This window comes from Vulpes lagopus, chromosome 21 (genome assembly GCF_018345385.1).
Source record: "Vulpes lagopus strain Blue_001 chromosome 21, ASM1834538v1, whole genome shotgun sequence".
NCBI classification, from domain to species: domain Eukaryota; kingdom Metazoa; phylum Chordata; class Mammalia; order Carnivora; family Canidae; genus Vulpes; species Vulpes lagopus.
The window spans coordinates 8,175,877-8,199,652 of NC_054844.1; the positions used below are offsets into that span (position 1 = coordinate 8,175,877).

General features: G+C 45.1%; 1 protein-coding gene across 7 annotated transcripts; it reads left to right on the plus strand.

The window, feature by feature from the left end:
* The first annotated feature begins 1,410 nt into the window (after positions 1 to 1,410).
* On the plus strand, positions 1,411 to 22,606 carry PEX5 (peroxisomal biogenesis factor 5). 7 transcript variants are annotated; one of them, XM_041736622.1, is made up of 17 exons: positions 1,645 to 1,974; positions 2,007 to 2,039; positions 2,196 to 2,358; positions 2,688 to 2,723; positions 3,007 to 3,139; positions 3,350 to 3,481; positions 9,319 to 9,424; positions 9,983 to 10,073; positions 10,418 to 10,528; positions 10,775 to 10,867; positions 11,257 to 11,352; positions 18,984 to 19,127; positions 19,335 to 19,405; positions 19,798 to 20,010; positions 20,351 to 20,516; positions 20,847 to 21,004; positions 21,178 to 22,606. In XM_041736622.1, exons 3-17 carry the CDS (start codon positions 2,212 to 2,214, stop codon positions 21,377 to 21,379), a joined length of 1,899 nt encoding a protein of 632 aa, XP_041592556.1. In that variant the 5' UTR covers positions 1,645 to 1,974; positions 2,007 to 2,039; positions 2,196 to 2,211; the 3' UTR covers positions 21,380 to 22,606. The 7 variants fall into 7 exon arrangements, with proteins under 7 accessions (XP_041592554.1, XP_041592556.1, XP_041592558.1 ...); XM_041736619.1 differs by having other exon boundaries at positions 1,647 to 1,974; positions 11,233 to 11,352; XM_041736621.1 differs by having other exon boundaries at positions 1,647 to 1,946; positions 2,011 to 2,039; positions 11,233 to 11,352.
* The last annotated feature ends 1,170 nt before the right edge of the window (positions 22,607 to 23,776 follow it).

Consider the following 23,776-nt stretch of genomic DNA (forward strand, 5'->3'; position numbering starts at 1 on the left):
GTTCTTTCTGGTTGCCTGGACTTTCTAAAATTCTACTATATCATATACTTTCAGTTAGACATTGCCCTCTTCAGGGATCCTTTATGCTTTACAGAGAGCATCCCTTCCTCTCTGGCATGGTTTAGTTTATTAGGTACTAGGTACTAGGTATTTTCTTTACAGTGGCAGTCTGAGAACAGTGAACATGCAAGGGCTGGGATTTATGTTCTCCAGGGTACACGGGCAGTGGGGGGGGGGGCAGATGGTGAAAAGGTAAGAAAAGGAGAAATTCTGCACAATTTTCAGGTCTGCCCTGTCATTCTGTTCTCCTGCCGTGTCAGAGCAGCTTCTTTACTTTCCCTGGGAGGAGTTTACAGAACCAAGCTCCTCTGATCCCCTGGGATCACATTTCCTTAGAAATGTGCGGGACAATCAGGAAACAAGCCTGGCCCACGGCGCCACCTGCTGTCTGTCTTCCCTCCTGCACCCTGGGCTGGGAGAGTGCTTCAGTCTTGGTACTAACGCATCCTTGCTCAATTACCAGCAGCCCTGAGCAGCTTCTGCCCTTCTTGGTGGCACCAGGTCTCCCTTGGTCTGGGAGTCAGGTATCAGGGTTTATGCCCTTGAAGTCTGACCTCAGAGCCAATGGCTGTGGCAGATGGTGGGGCCTGAGGCCTGTGATCATTTCTTGCACCATGTCTGTGCTTTCCCAGTCTGGAGCAGTGGGAATATGACCACCACAATGACCTTGACCAGTGGGGAGAGAGGAAGGAGAGACTAGTGATTCACTGTGCACCTTCCCTGTATGTTACCAGCTTGAGAGGACTCAGGATGCGTCGTCGTATCCTATTTTAGTCTCCGGAATTTGTCATCATCCAGCGCTATATTCCCCACCACGCAGAAGCGGCAGAGGGATTGGGGGCAGGCCTCTGTCTCCAAGGAGACTGTGACGATGTCCCACTTGGGGCAGTTTGGAAGTGGACATCACTAGAAGGCTGAGGAAGGCCTTGGATTTGACCCCTGCAACACCTGTGTTAGGGCCTTCCTCTTACCTGCTTCAGAGCTTAGGAAGACTAGCCAGCCCCTTTATAGGAGGGGAAACTGAGGCCCAGAAAGGGCAGGGAAATCCCCTTGGGTCACAATGTGCCGCAGAGTAAGAGTCAGCTGAATCCAGGATCACGGTCCCGCGGATTTCCCCCCAGAGCTCAGGCAGCCCCTCCTAGCTCCATCCTTCTTTGAGCTTCCCATCAAACCAGTCCTAGTGCGGGTCAGCCTTTGTAACGCTCTCGGGTCGCCGCTCTAAGACTTCGCCTTTAAGGCGCTCTTCGCCTTTAAGATTCACGGCTCCAACCGTCACGCGGCGTCGCAGCCTTAAGGCCCCGCCCCTACAAACAGCTTTCCGCAGGGCAGCGTAGGCTGCGCGGCCGCCACGGCCCCTTTAAGCCCGAGCCCCGCCCCTGGCTCCCCGCCCCGCCCCTCCCCTCCCCTCCCCCCTCAGCCCGCACCAGGTGCCCCGGCGGGTCGTGCGGCGCGGCGCGCGACGGTGAGCGCCGGGTCCCGAGGGGGCGCGAGGACGCGTTCCGGGTCTTCCTCCGGCCCGGCCTGGTCCTCGCGGGGCCCGGGGGCGGGGCTGGAGCTGCGTCTGGGGCGGGGGAAATGGGTGGTCCGGAGCGCGGGAGGGGTGGGCCGGGACCCGCCGAATGGGGGGAGGGGCTCAGGTGACTCGTGGTGGGCAAGGAATGGCTCCCCGCGGAGCTCGCCGGGCGGCGGGGCTGGGGCGGAGTGGGCTTGCGCTCTGGCGGCCCTACCACTCTTCTTCGCGCGTCCAGTGCCCCGGCACAGCCCGACTGTGGGATCCTCCTCCTCAGCCCCCTGGGGCCCAGGCCCCTGTGTGGGGGGCGGTGCCGACCGGCCCGGCCGCCTGAGACCGCAGTCGTGGAGGCCGCTCGAGAGGCCCGGGCTGAAAGCCGTGGCCTTGGCGGGGGGCGGCAGCAGGGCACCGTGGCCTTGGCGGGGGGCGGCAGCAGGGCACCGGCCCCCGTCTCGGATCCCTGGCTGAGGTGGGGGCCGTAGCGAAAGGCACAGCGGTGGAGGGTGGCGAGTGGCTCACAACCCGGGACCGACGTCTGCCCGCCTCCCCCTGACACGGGCTGAGTTGTGGGTTGGAGGAGGATCTGGCAGCGGGACCTCAGTTCCAAACCTTCTCTGCCCATCAGTGAGCTGGCGGTCACCATGGCAATGCGGGAGCTGGTGGAGGCCGAATGCGGGGGTGCCAACCCGCTGATGAAGCTGGCCGGGCATTTCACCCAGGACAAGGCCCTTCGGCAGGAGGGCTTGAGGCCTGGCCCTTGGCCCCCAGGAGCCCCGGCCTCTGAGGCGGTGAGTGTTCCTGAGGTGGAAAACTCAAGTCGTGGCTCCGGATGGAGGGGCCACATGGACAGACAGTTTGGGATAACTGCTTTCTCTGCTGGGTTGCAAATAGGGGTAGTTACCACTACTAATGAGTGTTTACTCAACACCGTGCTAAGCATTGTGCATCTTTATACAGATCAAGGCAGTCATAGGTGAAGAAGCGGGGGCTCAGGGAAGTTCTGTGACTTGCCCAAGGTCACTCTAGATGCTAGAGGCATTTTAACCTCTGCCGAGCCGGGTTGTGTGTGTGGACTTCATCACTGTACCGTATTGCCTCCCTTTCTTTTCTGTCTTAGGTCTCTAAGCCTTTGGGAGTAGCGTCTGAAGATGAGGTAAACGTGCCGGTCTGTTCAGTGCACTTTTTCTTTTGCCCATCGTGTTTTTACTTTAAACCCGGCTCACCTATATTTCACCCTTTGGGCCTTCCTGACCAAGTGAGATTTGCCTTATTTCTTCTGCTTGTTTTTTTTTTTTTTTTTTTTTTTTTAATGTATTATTTGAGTATTTCCAAATTTGTAGTTTTTGGGTTTCTCTTTCCTTGTGTTTGATGTTATAGTCCCTCATTCACTGGGCCCTGTCTCTTGCTGAGTTCTTTTATCATCTTTCTTCTGGCAGTTGGTGGCCGAATTTCTCCAGGACCAGAATGCACCACTTGTATCCCGTGCCCCTCAGACCTTCAAGATGGATGACCTCCTGGCAGAGATGCAGGAGATTGAACAGTCAAACTTCCGCCAGGCACCCCAGAGAGGTGGGTCCAGAGTCTGGTGGGGGGGAGATCACCATTTTCCGTTCAAGTAGGACCGAGGGGGTTCCATATCTGGATGCTGCTGGCATTGAGGAACTGAGCTGCAGAAGGAGACAAAAGGGCCAGAGTGTTTTCATGTGCACTCAGGATTCCTGAGGCATGATGCATAGAATGATATGCATTTCTTCTTTTTTTCTCTTTCTTTCTCTTAAGCTCCTGGTGTGGCTGACTTGGCCTTGTCTGAGAACTGGGCCCAGGAGTTTCTTGCTGCTGGAGATGCTGTGGATGTAACTCAGGATTATAATGAGACTGACTGGTCCCAAGAATTCATATCTGAAGTAACAGGTAAGGATGGTCGTGGGTAAACCTAAAAGTGGTTCATAGTGGGGCAGAGTTCTGTTCTGTTCCCCCAGTTCATCTTAGGATATAGACTGACTTCAGTTTCTATGACTTTCCTGGACTCTTGATTCATTTCTCTAGGGCACTGAGCCTGATCTCCCTTAGGTGATAATAGGGAGTTATTGAAACTTACATGAAATGGGACTGAATTGGAACTCAGTAAGAGATTTTGGAGAGTATATGTATCTCTTTGTGTCTCTCTATATAAAGAGAGAATAGGAGAGAGAACCCTTTGTTATCTGGACCTTTATTACTGTAGTTTGGTGGTGAAGACCCACAGATTGGATGGATGGCAGTATTGCCCAGGAAGAAATACTAAGCACAGCCCGTAGGATTCCGGCATTTAGGCATCTTAAACAGAGTTGAGGCCTTGGAAAGTGGAATTGTTTTCAAGGGCCTGACATATAAGGTTTTAGAGGGCAAAGACCATATCCTGATGACAGTAATAAATATAACAATAGCTAATGTGTACTTATCATATTCTAGGCTTTGTATTAATTGGTTTCAGTGTATTATCTCTTCGATCTTCATCAAAACTCTTGAGGTAGTTACTGTTTTTATTCTTAGCATGTAAATAAGAAAAGAGGCTTTGAGATGAAGTGATTTGCCCAAGGTGATACAGTTTTGTAAGAGGTGGAGTTGGGACTTGACTCTGGGTTTGAATGATTCCAGACCCTGTGGGCTGAACCACGGTACTCTTCTGCCAGGCCTGCACCCTAAGTTTTTCAGGGTCCCAGCCTAGTTCTCCATCTTTGAGAGTGTCCATGCTCATTATATCCCTTGGGGTTGATTCTTCTGCCTCAAGCCTGTCTGATTAAAGGCATGGGGAAGGGCATTCTTTTTAGCTTTCCTCTTCCTCATTGTTTTCAAGGAGAAGCACTTGTTAGTTTTTTTTTCCAATTTAAGAAATTCAGAATGATAAAAGATACAAATGGAGAAAGTTACAAAGATTCTAGACTCTCAGGGCATTCCCATCTTCCTAGTTCTTAAACATTCCTGAGATCTCTTTTTTTTTTATTTTCATTCCTGAGATCATTAATGACACCTAATTGTTTTCTCCCTCCATCGTTTTTATGTTCTAAAAATAGAGCTTTCTGTCTTTAGGAAAAAAACCCAAATCTTACAAAAATCCGTCTTTAATAAAAGCTGTTGGTCTCTTTAATCATGACTCCCTTTCCCACCCTTACGTTGGCGTTTAAGGTAGAACAATAGGTATTCTTGGTTTCATTAATAGTACTTTGCCCTTTATAATCTCCAATTCATTTGGTCTTCACAGTTACACTTACCTTGTATATATTCCTTCTCCACTTTATAGATGAGGAAACAGATTCGGAAAGGTTAAATACTTTGTTCAAAGTCATTCAGTAACAGAGATAACATTCAAACTCCTCTTTCTGAGTCTAGACTCCATACCTAGAGCTGTTACCCTATCATTGACAATCTTCTTCGGGGAATTGCCTCAAGTGAAAATCTGAGTTGTAACAAACCCCCTCATCAGACTTAAGCTTTTCATACAAACCTCATACTTAAGTTATCTGTTATCCTAGAGAGACTTCTCTTGTAATGTGGGGGTATCTGTCATTTTGGTAACTCAGAAAAGAAAGTCATTGCTACTATAAACATTGCGATTGATGAGATTTTTGTTATAATTACTGGAATTGCTTGCAACCAGTGAAACCTTCCTTAACCTGTAAGTGAAAAACAACTTTGGGAAATTTGTTGGACCTGACTTGTTAAGTCCTCTTTGGGAGATTTCTTCTGTTTTATACATTCTTTTGGGACTGTGCCTGCTTCTGCTTCATGGAGGCAGGGAGATGGAAAGCTGGAAAGGGAAGTTGAGCTATTTGAGGTCTGCCTTCATAAAAATGCCAGTTTCACTAGTATATTGCTTTGTAGGCAGTGGACCTTCAATATTTATTGAACAAATGAATTGATACCTGGGAAAAAGCTAAATAAAATTAATTTTCTGGCAATTCATTTTTTGTTATCTTCATAACATTTGTGGCTATTATATTGCTGATATAGGTTACGTATTGCTTTATGGATAAGTAGACTTCAAGATGAAAGGAGGTTGTATTCTTTAAATCCTTATTATTTTCAAATCCCTATTGTTAAGGTTCAAGACTCAAGTTTATGACAATTTTTTTTTAAAGATTTTATTTATTTATTCATGAGAGACAGAGAGGCAGAGACATAGGCAGAGGGAGAAGCGGGCTCCTCGCAGGGAGACTGTCATGGGTGGGACTCGATCCAGACCCCAGGATCATGCCCTGAGTTGAAGGCAGACGCTCAACTGCTGAGCAGCCAGGCATCCCAAGATTCAAGTTTAAAAGAAATCTTGATGTTCATTTTTTTCTGGTTTTAATGTCTTATTTGGAAATCATACTTTCACTGGAACTTGCCAAAAAATGTAGAGGAAAGTTCTGGTATCTTTCACTCTGGTTTCCCCAGTGATAGTATTTTGCATAACTGTTAGTTGTGTACAGTATCAAAATCACGCAATTGCCATTGGTACAATCCACAGAGTTTATTAACTTGCACCAGTTTTACATGCCTTTGTGTGTGTGTGTTTTGGTTTTATGCAGTTTTATTGCGTGTATAAATTCGTGTAATTACCACCGCAGTCCATTTACAGAATTATTCCATTACCACATGAAGCTAATTTTTGAGTCTGCTGTATTTCGTGGTGCAATCCACCCCCAACCCTGCCCCTAAATCTTCTGGGCCAACTAATTCTCCATCTTGTGACTCATCTGTGGGGATGGGATACATCTTTAAGGGGTTTTGAATTTAGACAGCCTCAGCTAACATGGTGTGTGAGTTCCTGTGCTAATCATGAGAAATAAACCTGCGCTTTCACAGGGAAGGTGGTAGGCAGCAGTAGCAGGTGATGAGTGCAACAGATCTCCCCCCCCCCCCCCCCCCCCCCCGCCCCATGGCAGTGGAAGAGGCTGTGGAAGAAAAAGGAGTAACAGTCGCATTGTGATGTTTTCTGCTTTCATTATGGGTTTGCTGTGAGTGGTGATAATAATAGCTAGCATATGTTACCTTGTGCTTTACATATACATCATCTCACTTGGTCTTTACAACAATCCCTATGAGATAGTTATTGTTATCTATTTTTTAGATAAGGAAATGGAACCTTAAGGTTAAGTACCTTGCACAGTGAATAAGTAGTGGCTAGGATTTGAGTGCCTGGTAGGCTGATCTAGAACCTACATTATTTGCCTCTGAATTTAGCAAACTCAGAAACATTTATGGATAAGGGTGGGAAGTTCTGAGTTTTTGACTTTGGAGCTTGGGCTAGTTGTGCCTAGGTGGAAGAACACTCAATGAGAAACTAAGGTGAACATTCTGAATTGGATATTTGGCATCTAGGTTTTTGGTTCTAACTCTACTAATTTGCATGACCCGGCATAGTCCCTTCCCCTCTGTAGGCCTTAAATCCTTCAATCTCAGATACCCAGGCGGATCTGATTTTCTGTAAGAATTTCTCAAAAAATAATGTGAAGGCCAAATAGAATTCTTTTGGTCATTTCATTTTGACTCCTTTGTTGGAGCAGGTTCCCAATGCCCGAAGATTCTGAGTCTTATGGCTAATATGGTCAAATACCAAATTATGGCTATTTGAGGATGACTTTTCATGTCTCTGGGACTTTTTTCTAACCTGCCTCATGTTTCTCTTAAAGCCCAAATGCTTTTTGTTTTTTCTGTTGCTTCTTGTCCTTGAAAGGAGCACTTCACATAAACAGTATTCTCTATAATTTGAGGAGCACTTGTGGCCAGAATAGGCTTCTGCAAAATCCTCTAGTTGAGAGTAAGGAGTGAGTGGAGAGTAAGGAGGAAGGGTGGCTAGTTTTCAACAGAATAGGACAAAGGGACCGGGAGGCATTGTAAAGTCTACTTAAGTATTAAGTATCTCCTTATTAGGTCTCCACTCTTGAGCCAACAGTCTAGTTGGGGCAAAGGAAAGAGAAATGTTGCCTGTAAGAACTAGTGAGGGAATCTGGATAAAAAAGTTGAGAGGCCTTGAAATTAAAAGATTGTATGATAAAAATCATCAACATATTTATTTATAATTAGGTGTATTTTGAGAGTCTGGATCCTTTTTTGTTTTTTGTTTTTCAGGTTTTGACTTTACTTTTTCAGATGTTCAGATTATTTTGTTAAAATTGTTCACAAAAGTCTCAGTTAAATAGAACAGATAACTCTGTTACACATTTCATACTGTTACATGTTTAATACATATGTAATACTGAGGCCATGAATCTGCCTTCTCAGTGTTAAAAGTAATGACAGAGCTTTAAACTGAGAACAAAGATAAGATGACCATTTCAGTGTTGATGTGGAAAGGTATGGATGCTGAGCAGAAGGAAAGCATACTGCAGGCTCTTGCCTTTTCTGTATTTACTCATTTTCTAGTGCCTCTTTGAATAATGTCGTAATGCTTTTGTTTTAGTTTAGTTTTTCTTCCTGGCCCCAGAATAATACAGGACAAAGTTCTGGGGGTTGAGAAAGAAGAGTTCAGTGCCCTCATTTGATCTATCACATTGGTATGTTTATTATAATGTTGCAGTGGCACTCCTTGTCACTAGAGCTTCTGAGACAATTTCTAGAATTACACTTAAAAACGTAGCTCTCGGGATCCCTGGGTGGCGCAGCGGTTTGGCGCCTGCCTTTGGCCCAGGGCGCGATCCTGGAGACCTGGGATCGAATCCCACACCGGGCTCCCGGTGCATGGAGCCTGCTTCTTCCTCTGCCTGTGTCTCTGCCTCTCTCTCTCTCTCTGTGACTATCATAAATAAGTAAATTGAAAAAAAACAAAACAAAACATAGCTCTTGGGACACCTGGGTGGCTCAGCGATGGCTCTGCCTTTGGCTTAGGTCATGATCCTGGGGTCCTGAGATGGAGTCCCACATTGGGCCCCCTCTAGGGAGCCTGCTTCTCCCTCTGCCTGTGTCTCTGCCTCTGTCTCTATGTGTCTGTCATGAAAATAAAAACAAAAAAACATAGCTCTCAAAATGAATCAGAAGTGACAAGTCAGACTAGTGGCTCTTCCTGGGGGAGGGGCAGTCTCAGGGAGCCTGTGAGAGAGCTATAAACCTTCTGTGCCTTGATCTGGGTGATGATCTGAGTGTATTCATGTGTAGGAGTTAATAAAGCAGCATACTTACATTTGGTACACTGTATGTACTTTCATCTTTGCATGTTACATCTCAATTAAAAAAAATGGAACAGGCATCCAATGGGAGGAGTGGACCAATGTATTTTTAAATTCTAGCCCAGCATTCTGCTTCTCAGATTCTCTAGGTAGTTATATTAAGATGAAATATGAGGCTTGTTTTCTTGGGAGAGGGTGAAGTCTGTTGATGGAGAACGGACCAGAGGTTTGGTTAAGGAGCAGAGTCTCTTCTGTGCTCCCTTAGCTCCTTACAGTTGCCTGTAAGACCTTGGAGGAAGGTCGAGGCCCTAAGTGCCTGCAATTTCTTACTGAGAATACTCTGGCACTTCATGCAAAAGGGTTGGTCTGTACTCCTTTCCTGAGTCTCCTCATTTGTTCTCTTATTTCTAACTCTGTAAACTTCCACCCCAGGCCCCTTGGGAGTGGGCTGCATATTGAGAATTCAGTAGTGTTTTGGTTTGATCAGGAGTCTCTGAGGGATTTAGTAGGATCTCATCTGCTTTGGCTTGGGTAGAGGGTCAGTTGAGTATGTGTAGTACTCTCCTTTTCTCTGATCCCTCACTTAGCCCTGTGTGATTTCTCTCCCTCTGCTCCTTGTAGATCCTTTGTCTGTGTCCCCTGCCCGCTGGGCGGAGGAATATCTGGAACAGTCAGAGGAGAAGCTGTGGCTAGGAGAGCCTGAGGGAACAGCTGCCACTGATCGCTGGTGAGTCCATTCAGCTACTTCTTCCTGGATGGATCCCTGCGAAAGGAGTACTAGAGAGTTTTCCCAGCTTCCCTCACCACTCTCCATTCACATTCTCAAACCCACATGCAGTCCCCTCATTTTCTATGTTAAGGTTCCCACTTGTATTATTACCCCTAGAAATTTACGTCTCAAATATAATCAAGTCAAGATCCTAAGTGTCCTAACCAGAAGTTTGTAACTTTGCTTTGTGCAAAAGGCATTACCCTATTCCCTCTTTACTTTGGAGGCTGCTACTGTATTCTTTCTCTCTACAAATGTATTTGGGAATGGAAAGGAGAAAAGAATGTAGCACTAGCTACATTAGCGACTACTAGTACACTTTGCCACTTCTGTCCAAAGTGTCCTTTTTAAATGTAAATTGGAATTTGTAGGTCCTCACAAGAGAATAGTGTCACCACCCTTCTCCCCTCCACTTCCCCTCAGAACTGTAATTGCCATGGGCTGGGAGTAGGGAATAGCATGGGGAAGGTGGTGGCAGATTAGTGTGTGGAACTAGTTTGTCTTCACATGTTCCAGGTATGATGAATATCATCCCGAGGAGGATCTGCAGCACACAGCCAGTGACTTTGTGGCCAAGGTGGATGACCCCAAATTGGCTAACTCTGAGGTGAGACACATCGCACTGCTGCTTTGCTTAGCAGAGCTGGTCTTGGAAGTCAGGAGTCTAGCTTCTGGAGAACAGAGACTTAGGATCCTGTCTCTTCCCTCCAGCATTTTTTCCCCTCATTTCCTTAGATACTAACCCTTTTGCTTTTCTGTGTCTTCTCAAATCTTTAAAGTCAGAAATCCCTTTCTTTTTGCTTTTGACATTTTTCAGGGTCTTTAGCAAATCTTGTCTACAGCTAGAGATGGACAGGGGGAGGGGTAAGTTCAGGCTTCTTTTGGGCATGGTTGAGAGTGCACACCTGGGAGTCCTCTTCCAAGTGGCCTATGTGTGTCTCTATGCCCCAGTTCCTGAAATTCGTGCGGCAGATTGGCGAGGGGCAGGTGTCCCTGGAGTCCGGTGCAGGGTCGGGCCGAGCTCAGGCAGAACAGTGGGCAGCAGAGTTTATACAGCAGCAGGTAGGACATTGTCACTTTCCAGTCCCAATTCAGAGCCGCCTGGTGCCCCATGCCTTGGGTTCAGTGTTCAATGGTCCCAGATGGGGAAGGGATCTTATTGCCAGCTTGTCTTAGTAGTATCTAGGTCTTAAGTGGGTGGGAAAGAGATCCTGAGAATGTTCTCAGAAGTGTCCAAGTTGCTGGTCTTCAGTGGGTGTTCAGTCAGTAGAACGTTGGTGGTGGTATGACCATCCTTCTTTGTCACAGGGTACATCAGAGGCCTGGGTTGACCAGTTCACAAGACCAGTAAACACAGCTGCCCTTGATATGGAGTTTGAACGAGCCAAGTCAGCTATAGAGGTGAGAGCAGATAGTATAGGAGCAGACACTTCAAAGGAACACATTCCATTGGAGAGTTGGTGTTTTAACATCACAGATGATGAACATTGTATGCCATAGTGTTCCTGGACCCTCTGTGTCAGAACTTCTTGGAGCAGGGTGGGTAACTATCAAAAATGCAAATCCCAGGGCATTGCTTCACACTGTGGAATTAGACTCTGGGGATAGGATCTAGGAATCTGCATTTAAAAAAGCTCTTCAGAGGTTCTTGGATGCATTGAAATTTAAGAATTACTGCCTTAGGGAATCCATCCTAATGGTGCTGAGGGTAGGGTGGGGTACTTGTGATGGATCTCCTTTTTCTACCTGCCTTCCCTTCCTTACAGTCTGATGTCGATTTCTGGGACAAGTTGCAGGCAGAGTTGGAGGAGATGGCGAAACGGGATGCTGAGGCTCACCCCTGGCTTTCTGACTATGATGACCTCACATCTGCTTCCTACGATAAGGTAAGAACTTGGTTCTCAGGGGATCCCTGGGTGGCTCAGTGGTTTAGCGCCTGCCTTTGGCCCAGGGCGTGATCCTGGAGTTTCAGGATCGAGTGCCGCGTCAGGCTCCTGGCATGGAGCCTGCTTCTCCCTCTGCCCGTGTCTCTCCCTCTCTCTCTCTCTCTCTATCATCTCTATCTCTAACATCTAAAAAAAAAAAAAAAAAATCAAAAACAAAAAACTCGGTTTTCAGATTGTAGGCTTTCCTTGTTTTGTTTTTTAATTAACTGTCTTCTTCTGCTGGGGGTGGGGTCCATTTGCTGCTTTTTCTCTAGTTCCTTTATGTGTAAGGTGAGCTTTTGTATTTGAGCTCTTTCCAGTTTTTGAATGGATGCTTGTATTGCGATGTATTTCCCCCTCAGGACTGCTTTTGCTGCATCCCAAAGATTTTGAATGGTTGTATCTTCATTCTCATTAGTTTCCATGAATCTTTTTAATTCTTCCTTAATTTCCTGGTTGACCCTTTCATCTTTTAGCAGGATGGTCCTTAACCTCCACGTGTTTGTGGTCCTTCCAAACTTCTTGTTGTGATTAAGTTCTAATTTCAAGGCATTATGGTCTGAGAATATACAGGGGACTATCCCGATCTTTTGGTATTGGTTCAGACCCGATTTGTGACCCAGTATGTGGTCTATTCTGGAGAAAGTTCCATGTGCACTTGAGAAGAATGTGTATTCATTTGAGTTTGGATGTAAAGTTCTGTAGATATCTGTGAAATCCATCTGGTCCAGTGTATCATTTAAAGCTCTCGTTTCTTTGGAGATGTTGTGCTTAGAAGACCTATCTAGTGTAGAAAGAGCTAGATTGAAGTCACCAAGTATAAGTGTATTATTATCAAAGTATTTCTTCAGTTTGGTTATTAATTGGTTTAAATATTTGGCAGCTCCCACATTCAGGGCATATATATTGAGGATTGTTAAGTCCTCTTGTTGGATAGATCCTTTGAGTATGAGATAGTGTCCCTCTTCATCTCTCACTATAGTCTTCGGGGTAAATTTTAATTTATCTGATATGAGGATGGCTACCCCTGCTTTCTTTTGAGGACCATTTGAATGGTAAATGGTTCTCCAACCTTTTATTTTCAGGTTGTAGGTGTCCTTCTGTCTAAAATGAGTCTCTTGTAGACAGCAAATAGATGGGTCCTGCTTTTTTATCCAGTCTGAAACCCTGAGCCTTTTGATGGGGTCATTAAGCCCGTTCATGTTCAGAGTGACTATTGACAGATATGAGTTTAGTGTCATCATGATATCTATTCAGTCCTTGTTTTTGTGGATTGTTCCACTGAACTTCTTCTTAAAGGGGAATTTTAAGAGTCCCCCTTAAAATTTCTTGCAGAGCTGGTTTGGAGGTCACATATTCTTTCAGTTCCTGCCTGTCTTGGAAGCTCTTTATCTCTCCTTCCATTTTGAATGAGAGCCTTGCTGGATAGAGTATTCTTGGTTGCATGTTCTTCTCATTTAGGACCCTGAATATATCCTGCCAGCCCTTTCTGGCCTGCTAGGTCTCTGTGGAGAGGTCTGCTGTTACCCTAATATTCCTCCCCATAAAAGTCAGGGACTTTTTTTCTCTTGCTGCTTTAAGGATCTTCTCCTTATCTTTGGAATTTGCAAGCTTCACTATTAAATGTCGAGGTGTTGAGCGGTTTTTATTGATTTTAGGGGGGAATCTCTCTATTTCCTGGATCTGAATGCCTGTTTCCCTTCCCAGATTCGGAAAGTTTTCAGCTAGGATTTGTTCAAATACATATTCTGGCCCTCTGTCCCTTTCGGCGCCCTCGGGAACCCCAATTAAACGTAGGTTTTTCTTCCTCAGGCTGTCATTTATTTCCTTTAATCTATCCTCATGGTCTTTTAATTGCCTGTCTCTTTTTTCCTCAGTTTCCCTCTTTGCCATCAACTTGTCTTCTATGTCACTCACTCGTTCTTCCACCTCGTCAAGCCTCGTCGTTAGGACTTCTAGCTTGGATTGCATCTCATTTAATTGATTTTTAATTTCTGCCTGATTGGATCTAAATTCTGCAGTCATGAAGTCTCTTGAGTCCTTTATGTTTTTTTCTAGAGCCACCAGTAGCTGTATAATAGTGCTTCTGAATTGGCTTTCTGACATTGAATTGTAATCCAGATTTTGTAACTCTGTGGGAGAGAGGACTGTTTCTGATTCTTTTTTTTTGAGGTCAGGTTTTCCTTCTAGTCATTTTGCTCAGTGCAGAGTGGCCAAAAACAAGTTGTATTGGGAAAAGGAGAAAAAGAGAGAGAAGGAAAGAAAAGAGAAAAAGAAAAAGAAAAAAGAGAAAGAAGAAAAAAAGGAAAAAAGAGAAGAAAAAGAGAAAGAAAAAGAAAGAAAAAAAGGGGGGTGGGGTGGGGGAAGCAATCAGAAATCAAAAAGAAAGAAAAAAAACACAAAACAAAACAAAAACAAAAAACACGGGGGAGTATCTTCTGATTCTGTGTACTTTAAGCCCCTTGACTTCCTCTGGAACTGGTCCGTCTCGCTGGTCTTATGGGGGGAGGGGCCTGCTGTGCTGATTTTCAGGTGTTAGCACTTGGGGGAGCTGCTCTGCTCCCTGCCTGGTGCAGGGCTCAGTGGGGGTTGTTCACCCCTGAGGCCCCAGGAGGAACAGCCACAGTGGTGGGGGGAAACTCTGGAAACCTGGAGTCAGCTCCCGCAGTAGCTCCGGGGCTCTCCGTCTGCAGGGCCTGGGGGCTCTGGGGCGGGGCCGCTGATCTGCTCAGCTCCAGGCAGGAGCGTCCTTGCGGTCCTGGGCCCTCCCGGCCTCTGCCTGTCTCGGGGGAGGCCGCATCCTGGGCTGTGTCCCGGCGCCCTGTGCTCCGGGGCCTGCGCTGTTGGATTCGCTCTCCCTCTGCGGAGCCGCCGCCCGAGTCCCTCCAAGCTGCTCCCCCAGCCGCGCCGCCCCCTCCGCGCGAAGCCTCTTCCTCTGCCCGAGCCACCGCCGCCCAGCTGCTCCCGGAGCTGCGCAGCCCCCTCCGCGGAGCCGCCCCTCCGAGCTGCTCCGGGTCCCGCCGTGCCGGCTGCAGCCCTTAGGGAGCTTGTGGCACTCTTCTGCGCGCCGCAGGTGCCTGTTAGTGTCCCAGGGAGCCTGAGGGCATCCCTGCCCTCCTGGGTCCTGCTCTAACTCCCTGCGGGCGCCTTTCCGTGGGGAAGGTTGGTGCAGCTCCTGCTTCTCCGGACGGAACGGGACGGGGCTCTCCTGTCCTGGGGACACTCGCCCCGGCCTCAGCCCGGCTCCTCACGGGGCCCCTCCCCCTTGGAGGCCTTTTGTTTCTTTATTTCTTTTCCCCCATCTTCCTACCTTGATAGAAGTGCGAACTCTTCTCACTGCAGCATTCCAGCTGTTCTCTCTTTAAATCTCAGGCCGAATTCGTAGATTTTCAGGATGATTTGAAGGTTATCTAGGTAATTTGTTGGGGACAGGTGATTTGGGGACCCTACTCTTCCGCCATCTTGCCCCTCCTCCCCCTTGTTTTGTTTTTTGTTGTTTCTTTTCTAATCCTGAATTTGGGAAGTACTTACTTTCAAGTAATTACTTCCTTGAGCCCCTTCCTGTGAAAGGAAGTCTGAATCATTCCCTGTCATACTCTTCCCTAGTAATTGAAGTTATGCTTTATTCTTAGGACATAAAGATTAATAATAATAGACCATCCTTGTCAACACTAAGACAATGACATAATACCTGTGCAGAGATTTGCCTATGATGCATTCAGAGCACAGTGAAGGAGCTCTGCTTTGAAGGTTGATTGAGAACATTTTTACCCCTAGGTGGCTCAGTCAGTTAAGCATCTGCCTTCTGGCTCAGGTCTTGATCCCAGGGTCCTGGGACTGAGTGCTCCAGGACCTCCCCTCCACTCCCCCTTCCCTCTGCTTATATGTGTGTGTTCCCTCTCTCTTTCTCTCTCACTTGTACTCTTTCCCTCTCAAATAAGAAGAAAAAGAATCTTTAAAAAAAAGTAAGGCTAGCATTTGAAAGCCAATGAAAAACTTAGTACAGGGAAAAATAAGATTTTGTTTACTGTTGCAGTCTGATTTTTTATGAGCTATACTGTTAAGTAATAGAAAACAGCTTCCGTCTTGGACCCTTCACTACATTTTGCCACAATAAGAGTTTCTTCTATAGAATTCTGAGGAGGAAGAACTGAAGGAAATACCTGAAGATAATACATTTATTAATTTGTTTTAGCAGTTTGATAGTTGCATAGGTTCCATCAACTTACAAATGGCAAATTATAAATTTGAGATAAAAATTTCTATGCTTTTGATAAACATAGATGTAGTACTGATGTTGTATGAGTAGCATTTTTTACTCTCGTGTTAATGACTTGTTAGGTGGAATAAAATGTTTTTTGAATAAAGTTTTTTTTTTTTTTTTTTTTAAATTTATTTATGATAGTCACAGAGAGAGAGAGAGAGAGGCAGAGACACAGGCGGAGGGAGAAGCAGGCTCCATGCACCGGGAGCCTGATGTGGGATTCGATCCCGGGTCTCCAGGATCGCGCCCTGGGCCAAAGGCAGGCGCCAAACCGCTGCGCCACCCAGGGATCCCTGAATAAAGTTTTAATTCAAAACTTAAAAATAATGTTTTTAGATTCTTAAACCCTATTTGATATAATTAATTCATTGAGATATTGCAGATTTAGGATGAGGAACATTTGCATTAATGTTCCACAGAAATGTGCTATACTTCGTTACTAATAATGAAAAATTCAGATTTTATCTGGCTTTATGCTATTACTGAATTATTTGTCAATAGTGCTCTTTTTGTTTTTAAATCTGAATCTGACTCTGTCATATAAATTCATGGATCTCTGAAAATACTATTTTTTACTGGATGGTCCTTAAATTTTCAAGATAACATGTCTATCTCAAGCAGATGTTATATCCTTTAGGATAAAGGAGAAGTTTCTGTGATGGGACAGACTTACTTTTTTTTTATTTTTAAAGATTTTATTTATTTATTCATGAGTGACACAGAGAGAGAGGGTGGGGGGCAGAGACAAAGGCAGAGAGAGAAGCAGGCTCCACACAGGGAGCCCGAAGTGGGACTCCAGGATCACGCCCTGGGCCAAAGGCAGGTACTAAACTTTTGAGCCACTCAGGGATCCCGATGGGACAGACTCTTAATAGTGATCCTCTTTTTGCAGTGTGATCCTGTGAGATTTCAAAGTAGACCAGACAGTGAATCAGACTTAATGACTGGCTCAGACTTGACTTTTTAGGTTGCAACAACAGTCATAAGCTCATGTGACTGTTGAAGCTTCCTCCGGGCAAGTTCTTTGGTCTGGTGAAGCTTCCTCCAACATATTTTTTTTCCCATTTCTGCAAATACTCTAATTGTGAAAAATTCCTCTCTGGTCAGCAATTGATAAAACTTCAAGGAGGCTAGACAACATGGATGAGAGGGCACTTAGAGAGCCCTTGTGATTGCAACCTGATGGCATTGACTTGTTATAGTGTCTTTTGAGGATAATACTTCTTTTATAAAAAATATTTTATGCTTTTTGAATATAAGACTTGGGTGAATATTCTCATTTTCTGCTCTCAATAGATTTGAGGCAGAAATTAATTTTTTTAGGAAATTGTGTTATAGGTGACAGTGATCTCTGTTTTCTGTAGGGTGGCTTAAAACACAGATCGATGATAGACAGTAGTTGAGGTTGAATGTGGAGGGATTTATTTTGTGGAAACTGATAGTCTGGGGGGGAGGTGGTGTCAGCAAACTATAGCCTGCAAGTAAGTCTGGCTTGCCACCTATTTTTGCCTAGCCTGTGAGCGGATAGTTTTTTGAACATTTTTAAGTGGTTGAAATAAATGAAAAATAGTATTTTGTGAAATGTGCAAATTACATAAAATTCAAGTTTCAGTGTCCATAAGTAAAGTTTTATTGGAACATAGTCATGTTTGTGTGCTTACCTGTCTGTGGCTCCTTTCTATCCCCAACGGTGGAGTTGATTGGTTGTGACAAAATATTTATTATCTGGCCCTTTTCAGAAAAGGCTTGCTGATTCCTGGTGTAAGGTCATTTTCAACCTTCTAAGTTTTCATATTGTACAGAGATATCCCAAGAACATTACTTGTTCTCAACATAAATGTACTTTCTTTTTAAAAAGATTTTATGTATTTATTCATGAGAGACAGAGAGGGAGAGAGAGAGAGAGAGAGAGAGAGAGAGAGGCAGAGACACAGGCAGAGGGAGAAGCTGGCTCTCTGCAGGAGACCGATGTGGGACTTGATCTTGGACCCTGAGATCATGCCCTGAGCCAAAGGCAGACGCTCAACTGCTGAGCCACCCAGGCATCCCGATGAATATACTTTTAGTACATTTATTTCTAATCCATTTCCTATAATATTTCTTGCTTCTTAGAAGATTTCCATTGTAATTATTTTTGTTTGTCACAAATAATTTGTGTCTGACTTATCATGGTTTAGAACTTAGCTGGTAAGATTTAAGTGTTTCCAGTTCTTTAACAATTCCACAGTAATAGTGAAAAAGGCCTTGCTCAGGTCTTTATTATGTATGGTTTCATTCTTATGTGTCCTTAGCTACATTTAGATGGGTTCTGCCTGGTATTTTGCATCTTGTTTTCATCCTGGTATATTGTTCTGTGATGGTAACTATTTACTCCCCAAAAAGGAACATTTTATTTGCTTGTACCAAGTCATGAGTCTTACTAGTGACCCATTTTATCTTATTACCTCCTTGTCTAACATGAAATACCAGTAGATGAAGCTTTGCACGCAGCATTGTAATTCTTTCCTTAACTGAGAAATCCTCAGCTAGACGAAAAGTGTCTTTCTGAAGCATTTTCTGCCATTAGGCATTTGGGATCTTTGATTTACTATCAGATACAGATTAATATTAGTAACATTTAAAAATGAAATCAGGGAACAACTAAAATTTTCAAAGGGTTTGAGCACACAGTGTTATCCAGTCAATGTACACAATAATTCTATGAGCTAGGCATTTGAGTGGTATGGCCTCTGACTACAAATTCCATTTTTTAAAAAAATTTTTATTTATTTATGATAGAGAGAGAGAGGCAGAGACACAGGCAGAGGGAGAAGCAGGCTCCATGCACCGGGAGCCCGACGTGGGATTCGATCCCGGGTCTCCAGGATCGCGCCCTGGGCCAAAGACAGGCACTAAACCGCTGTGCCACCCAGGGATCCCACAAATTCCATTTCTATTATTCATTTTCACACTGTTGCAGGAAAACAAGAAATGCCCTTTGAATAGCTAAGGAGAGCCTATATCATTAGTATACGTGGATCCTGTAAGAAATGTGTTCTGTCCAGTGGTGAGAATCAAGGATGTGGAAATACAGGCCTTTAAGGACTTCCTAAAATTAACTTATTCCCAGGATGGATCAGAGTTTGTAGACTTGCTTAGCTTTGAACAGGAGGTAGAAGCATGAGCATGATGCTGAATGGTTTTATTGTAGGCTTAGATGATCTCCTTTCTAGGATGGAAAATTTGTCAGCACCTTTTTGGTCCCTCTTTCTTAGGTTTTCATTTGGCTTTCTTAGATAGGTTTTCACTTGGCTTTCTTAGGTTTTCACTTGGCTTTCTTTCCCTCTAGGGGTACCAGTTTGAGGAGGAGAACCCCCTGCGTGACCACCCCCAGCCTTTTGAGGAAGGACTCCGGAGACTTCAGGAGGGGGACCTGCCAAATGCTGTGCTGCTTTTTGAGGCGGCTGTACAACAGGATCCTAAGCACATGGAAGTGAGTGACTCATTATTCTGACTTCATGTTAGAGACTACTTCCATCAGTTTTGAAGAAGCCCCACAGAGTAGTACAGATGGATGAGGGCCTGGGTGATGGTCTGGGGTGGAGGAGATTAAGAATGAGATGGTGAATGGGGGAAGCCAGAGGACGGGAGGATGGAAAGGTGAATATAGGAGTAATGGAATCTGTCACCTTCTCCCTAGGCTTGGCAGTATCTGGGTACCACCCAGGCAGAGAATGAACAAGAACTATTAGCCATCAGTGCCCTGCGGAAGTGAGTACATTAAGAGGGGGAATGAGGTGGTTCTAGAACTCTACAAATAGCCTTTAGAATGATAAGATTCCAGATCCATATCCTTGTCTTCTTTCTGATCACTAACAAGTGTTTTCTTATGGTGAAAATGTAAGGTTTAGAGTGAATTGGAGATATCTGGTTCCATTTTTTCATCAGTTTTTAATTTTATATGTGGGACTCTCACCGGTTCCTTGGCTGCTAAAGCATTCCTCTTCTCATATCTATTTGTTCTTTTCAATAACTCATCATGTACAGGATTCCTCTGTATCTTAATATGAGGGAGTTGGCAGGTGAGGCCGTCATGACTGCATTCCATTACTACATTCCAGTGTCACTCTGTATACCAGCTCTGCCCACCTCTGTCCAAATAGGTGTCTGGAGCTAAAGCCAGATAACCGGACAGCACTGATGGCACTGGCTGTGAGCTTCACCAATGAGTCCCTGCAGCGACAGGCCTGTGAAACCCTGCGAGACTGGCTGCGCTACACACCGGCCTATGCCCATCTGGTCGTGCGTGGTGAAGAAGGGGCTGGGGGGCCAGGACAGGGCCCCAGCAAGCGCATCCTTGGGTCTCTGTTGTCAGAGTGAGTGAAGGATTCCTGGGATGACAGATGGTAACCTGAGTCCCAGTGGGAGGAGGGGCCTTGATTTTGGAAGCTTGAATGAATCGAGAGTCACGGGTCTAAGAGTGGTATGGGAAACCCAGGAAATACTTGAAGGAGGTCTACATTCTACGGTGCCATGCTGGAATGAAGCAAAAAAATGTTTCTAAAGTAGAATTTGAGAGTAGGAGGATGATTGATTGATTGATGAATCTTGGGGATATGAGTGACTAAGGAATTATTTTGGAAGGGTAGGAATATAGACACATCCATCCACCTTTTTTTGTGTTTTTTTTTGTTTTTTTTTTCCCTACTTATCCAGCTCCCTATTTCTTGAAGTGAAAGAGCTCTTCCTGGCTGCTGTGCGCCTAGACCCTACATCCATTGACCCTGATGTGCAGTGTGGCTTGGGAGTCCTTTTCAACCTGAGCGGGGAGTATGATAAGGCAGTAGACTGTTTCACAGCTGCCCTCAGTGTTCGACCCAATGTGAGCCTCTGGGGAGGAATAGGATAGACATGACTACATCTTATCGAAGAATCATTTGTTGGGACTTTCAGAATCATGGGAGCTTTCGTTCCATATACTGATTGCCTTGGGAGAATTGGGCAAAGGTGGCTGGGAGTACAGGGTCATCTGGATGTCCGGGAGTCTACATGAGATAAGAGCAGTTACACTGTGTCACTCAATGAACTATGGAGGAGAAGGGAAGGGGTAGTCACATGGACTAGCTAAACAAAATGGTGACCTGAGGAGGAATGGGCAGAATTGGATCTGAGCCTTGCTCTTGTCTCTAATCCTTCTCCATCCCTCTTCCAGGACTATTTGCTGTGGAATAAGCTAGGGGCCACCCTGGCCAACGGAAACCAGAGTGAAGAAGCAGTAGCTGCATACCGTCGGGCCCTAGAGCTACAGCCTGGCTATATACGGTCCCGCTATAACCTGGGCATCAGCTGCATCAACCTTGGAGCTCACCGGTGAGAGCATCTATTAAAGAATTGAGTGAACTCTTTCTTCCTGCCTTTGACCCTGCCTCCTCATTCTCTGATCCTCTAGTTGGCTAACCAGCCCCAGCTTTCTCTCCATGCCAGCTGACCTGCCTCCCTCCAGTAATGTTTTGCTCACCAGCTCTCATTCTTCTTTCCTATAGGGAGGCCGTGGAACACTTTTTGGAGGCCCTGAACATGCAAAGGAAAAGCCGGGGCCCTAGGGGAGAAGGGGGCGCCATGTCGGAGAATATCTGGAGCACTCTGCGTTTGGCATTGTCTATGTTAGGCCAGAGTGATGCCTATGGAGCAGCTGATGCCCGGGATTTGCCGACCCTCCTAGCTATGTTTGGCCTGCCCCAGTGACAGTGGGACGGGCTGCCTTGTGAGTGTCTGCTTGGAGGGGTCCCTGCTCTAGATGTGACTCCCTCTCCCCAAATGGGCCTACCAAGGGGGTGGGCTGATGACCACAAGCAGTGTGGCCTCTCAGGAGCTGCCTCAACGTAGGGGGGGGAGTCTGTGTTCTTCCTACATGACTGTAGGAAACTGAGCTGTATTGTCTCTGAGTCCCTTGGTAATTCAAGGGTTGTACATCCAGCTACAGATCTCTCTGCTCATCATGCCTGCCCTTTCTTGGTGCTGCTTTTTTGGGTAGGACCCAAAGATATAGGGTAACTTTTGTCATCAGCTGCCATTTCTGATAGGGTCTACTACATTTGTAATGTCTGTCCTTTCCCCCACTTAATGGGAACTGATAATCGTACAGCTTTCTTGGGCAGTTGGGTGCAGCAGGTTCTTCTGCTGTGCACCTCTGTGATGACCATACCTGGGATGGGGTGTCAGGAGTTGGCCTATTGATTGAAGTGTTGCTTTGGCTCAGCAGAGCTGAGTTTTCATAGGGGTGCTCATAGTTCTGTTGCTCCTAGACCTCTCCTGGCTGTGGTTCAGATTCTCTGGCATGCAGTAATGCTGTAAGCATCACTGAGACGTCCTCAGGAGTTGCTGGTGGCATTTGTACAGAGAATGTTTGGGGGGTAAGAGGATGGCTTATTTGTGGAATGAACCTAGAAAGGACCACATGGGATCAGATGAAGAGCTCTGTTTGGGGCCTTTGGTGGGAGGACAGAGCAGAGAGCTGAAGGGTGTGGTGAGCACAGCAAGCTCTCCTTTTAGAAAGGCCTGCGAGTAGGAATTGAGCTAGCTCTTTTAGAAGGTTAGTTCAGAAATGACAGTCTTGCCAAATTCCTAGTGAAGAAGCAGTTCAGTGTTACCATATGCCTCTTGTACTTCTTGAAATGTTTGTAGGGGAAAGCATTGAAAAACCCCCTTCCCCCATGTCTCCTCTACAAGTGAAGATTGAGGGAGCAGCTTTGATTCTTCTCAACTGTCCCCTGCATGGGGAGATACACTAACCCCCAGAAATGACCGCTAAGCCTCTTGCCTTGTCTTCAGTAGCTAATGATCAGAGAGATTTTTTTTTTTTAAATTACCATGATCCCAAGGTTCCATCCTGAAATTTATTTTTCTTTGTATGAATATGTGTAAATGATTTAAAAATAAAACTGTATGAATAAAGTTTGTATGAAGAATAAATGGAACTGACATGGGTGTGAGTTCTACTGCCAGACGTGAAGTGGGTATGGGAGGTAAGTTGGTGCTACCAATTACTCATACCAATTTGGACGATTGGTATTTAACAGTTTTTCTCTTCTCTGTCTCTCAAATTCTCATTGGTGTATTGATTACTTATCCATCCATCCTGTAATATTGAGCACTTAATATATACCCATTACTGTGAATAAGATGGAAAAGGTCCCTGCATTCATGGGACTTAGAGTTTAGCAGGAGAGACCACTGGTTAACAATCATGTATTTTTTCATATTTGTGATAATACTATAAAGGGAAATATGGGGTGTGATATAATTGGTATTGTTTTCATTCTCAATTGCATGGCAAGATTTTGATAGTTTTTCCAATGCTTATGCTTTCTAAAGGTTTTCATCTGGCTCTCCCTGGTTTTATTTGGAACTGTATCAAAGCCATGTAAAGATGGGTGTTGATTCTGGGGATTTTTTTTTTTCTTTTTTGAGAGCGAGAGAGTGAGAGACAAAGAGGGAGCACAAGCAGGAGGGACGAGCAGAGGGAGAGAGACGATCTTAAGCAGACTCCATGCTAAGTGTGGAGCCTGACATGTGGCTTGATGTCACAACCCTGAGATCATGACCTGAGCCAAAATCAAGAGGTGGATGCTTAACCAACTGAGCCACTGGGTGCCCCTATTCTGGGGAAAATTTTTAAAATATAAAAAGTATTTATATTTGGAGATAAATGTCCACAGCCATGTTAGAATGGAATAAAAAAAAAATGTCTAAAAGAGAATTGGTTCAGTAAATTATCCAGACAGTGAAATGTTATTTAGCTATTTAATTCTATTTATGGAACAATTTCCAATGACAATAAATGCAAACATAATGAGAAAAGGTTAGGAAGCTATTTACAGGTTATCTGAAAAACATGCATTGAAAAGAGACTAGGAAACTATCCCATTATGCTGAAAGTATGATCATGAATGATTTTTTTTTTTTTTTTTTTGATGAACGATTCTTCTCTTGCTTTGTCATACTTCTCTGAAGTTGTCAGTTTTTCTTCGTGCATGGGTAATACTTTCATAGAAAAACCCAACAAAACACCATTGGGGGAAAGGAGGGGCATCTGTTGTGGCCACCTGGGTGATCTCGGGACAGCTGATATCCTGGTCTCTG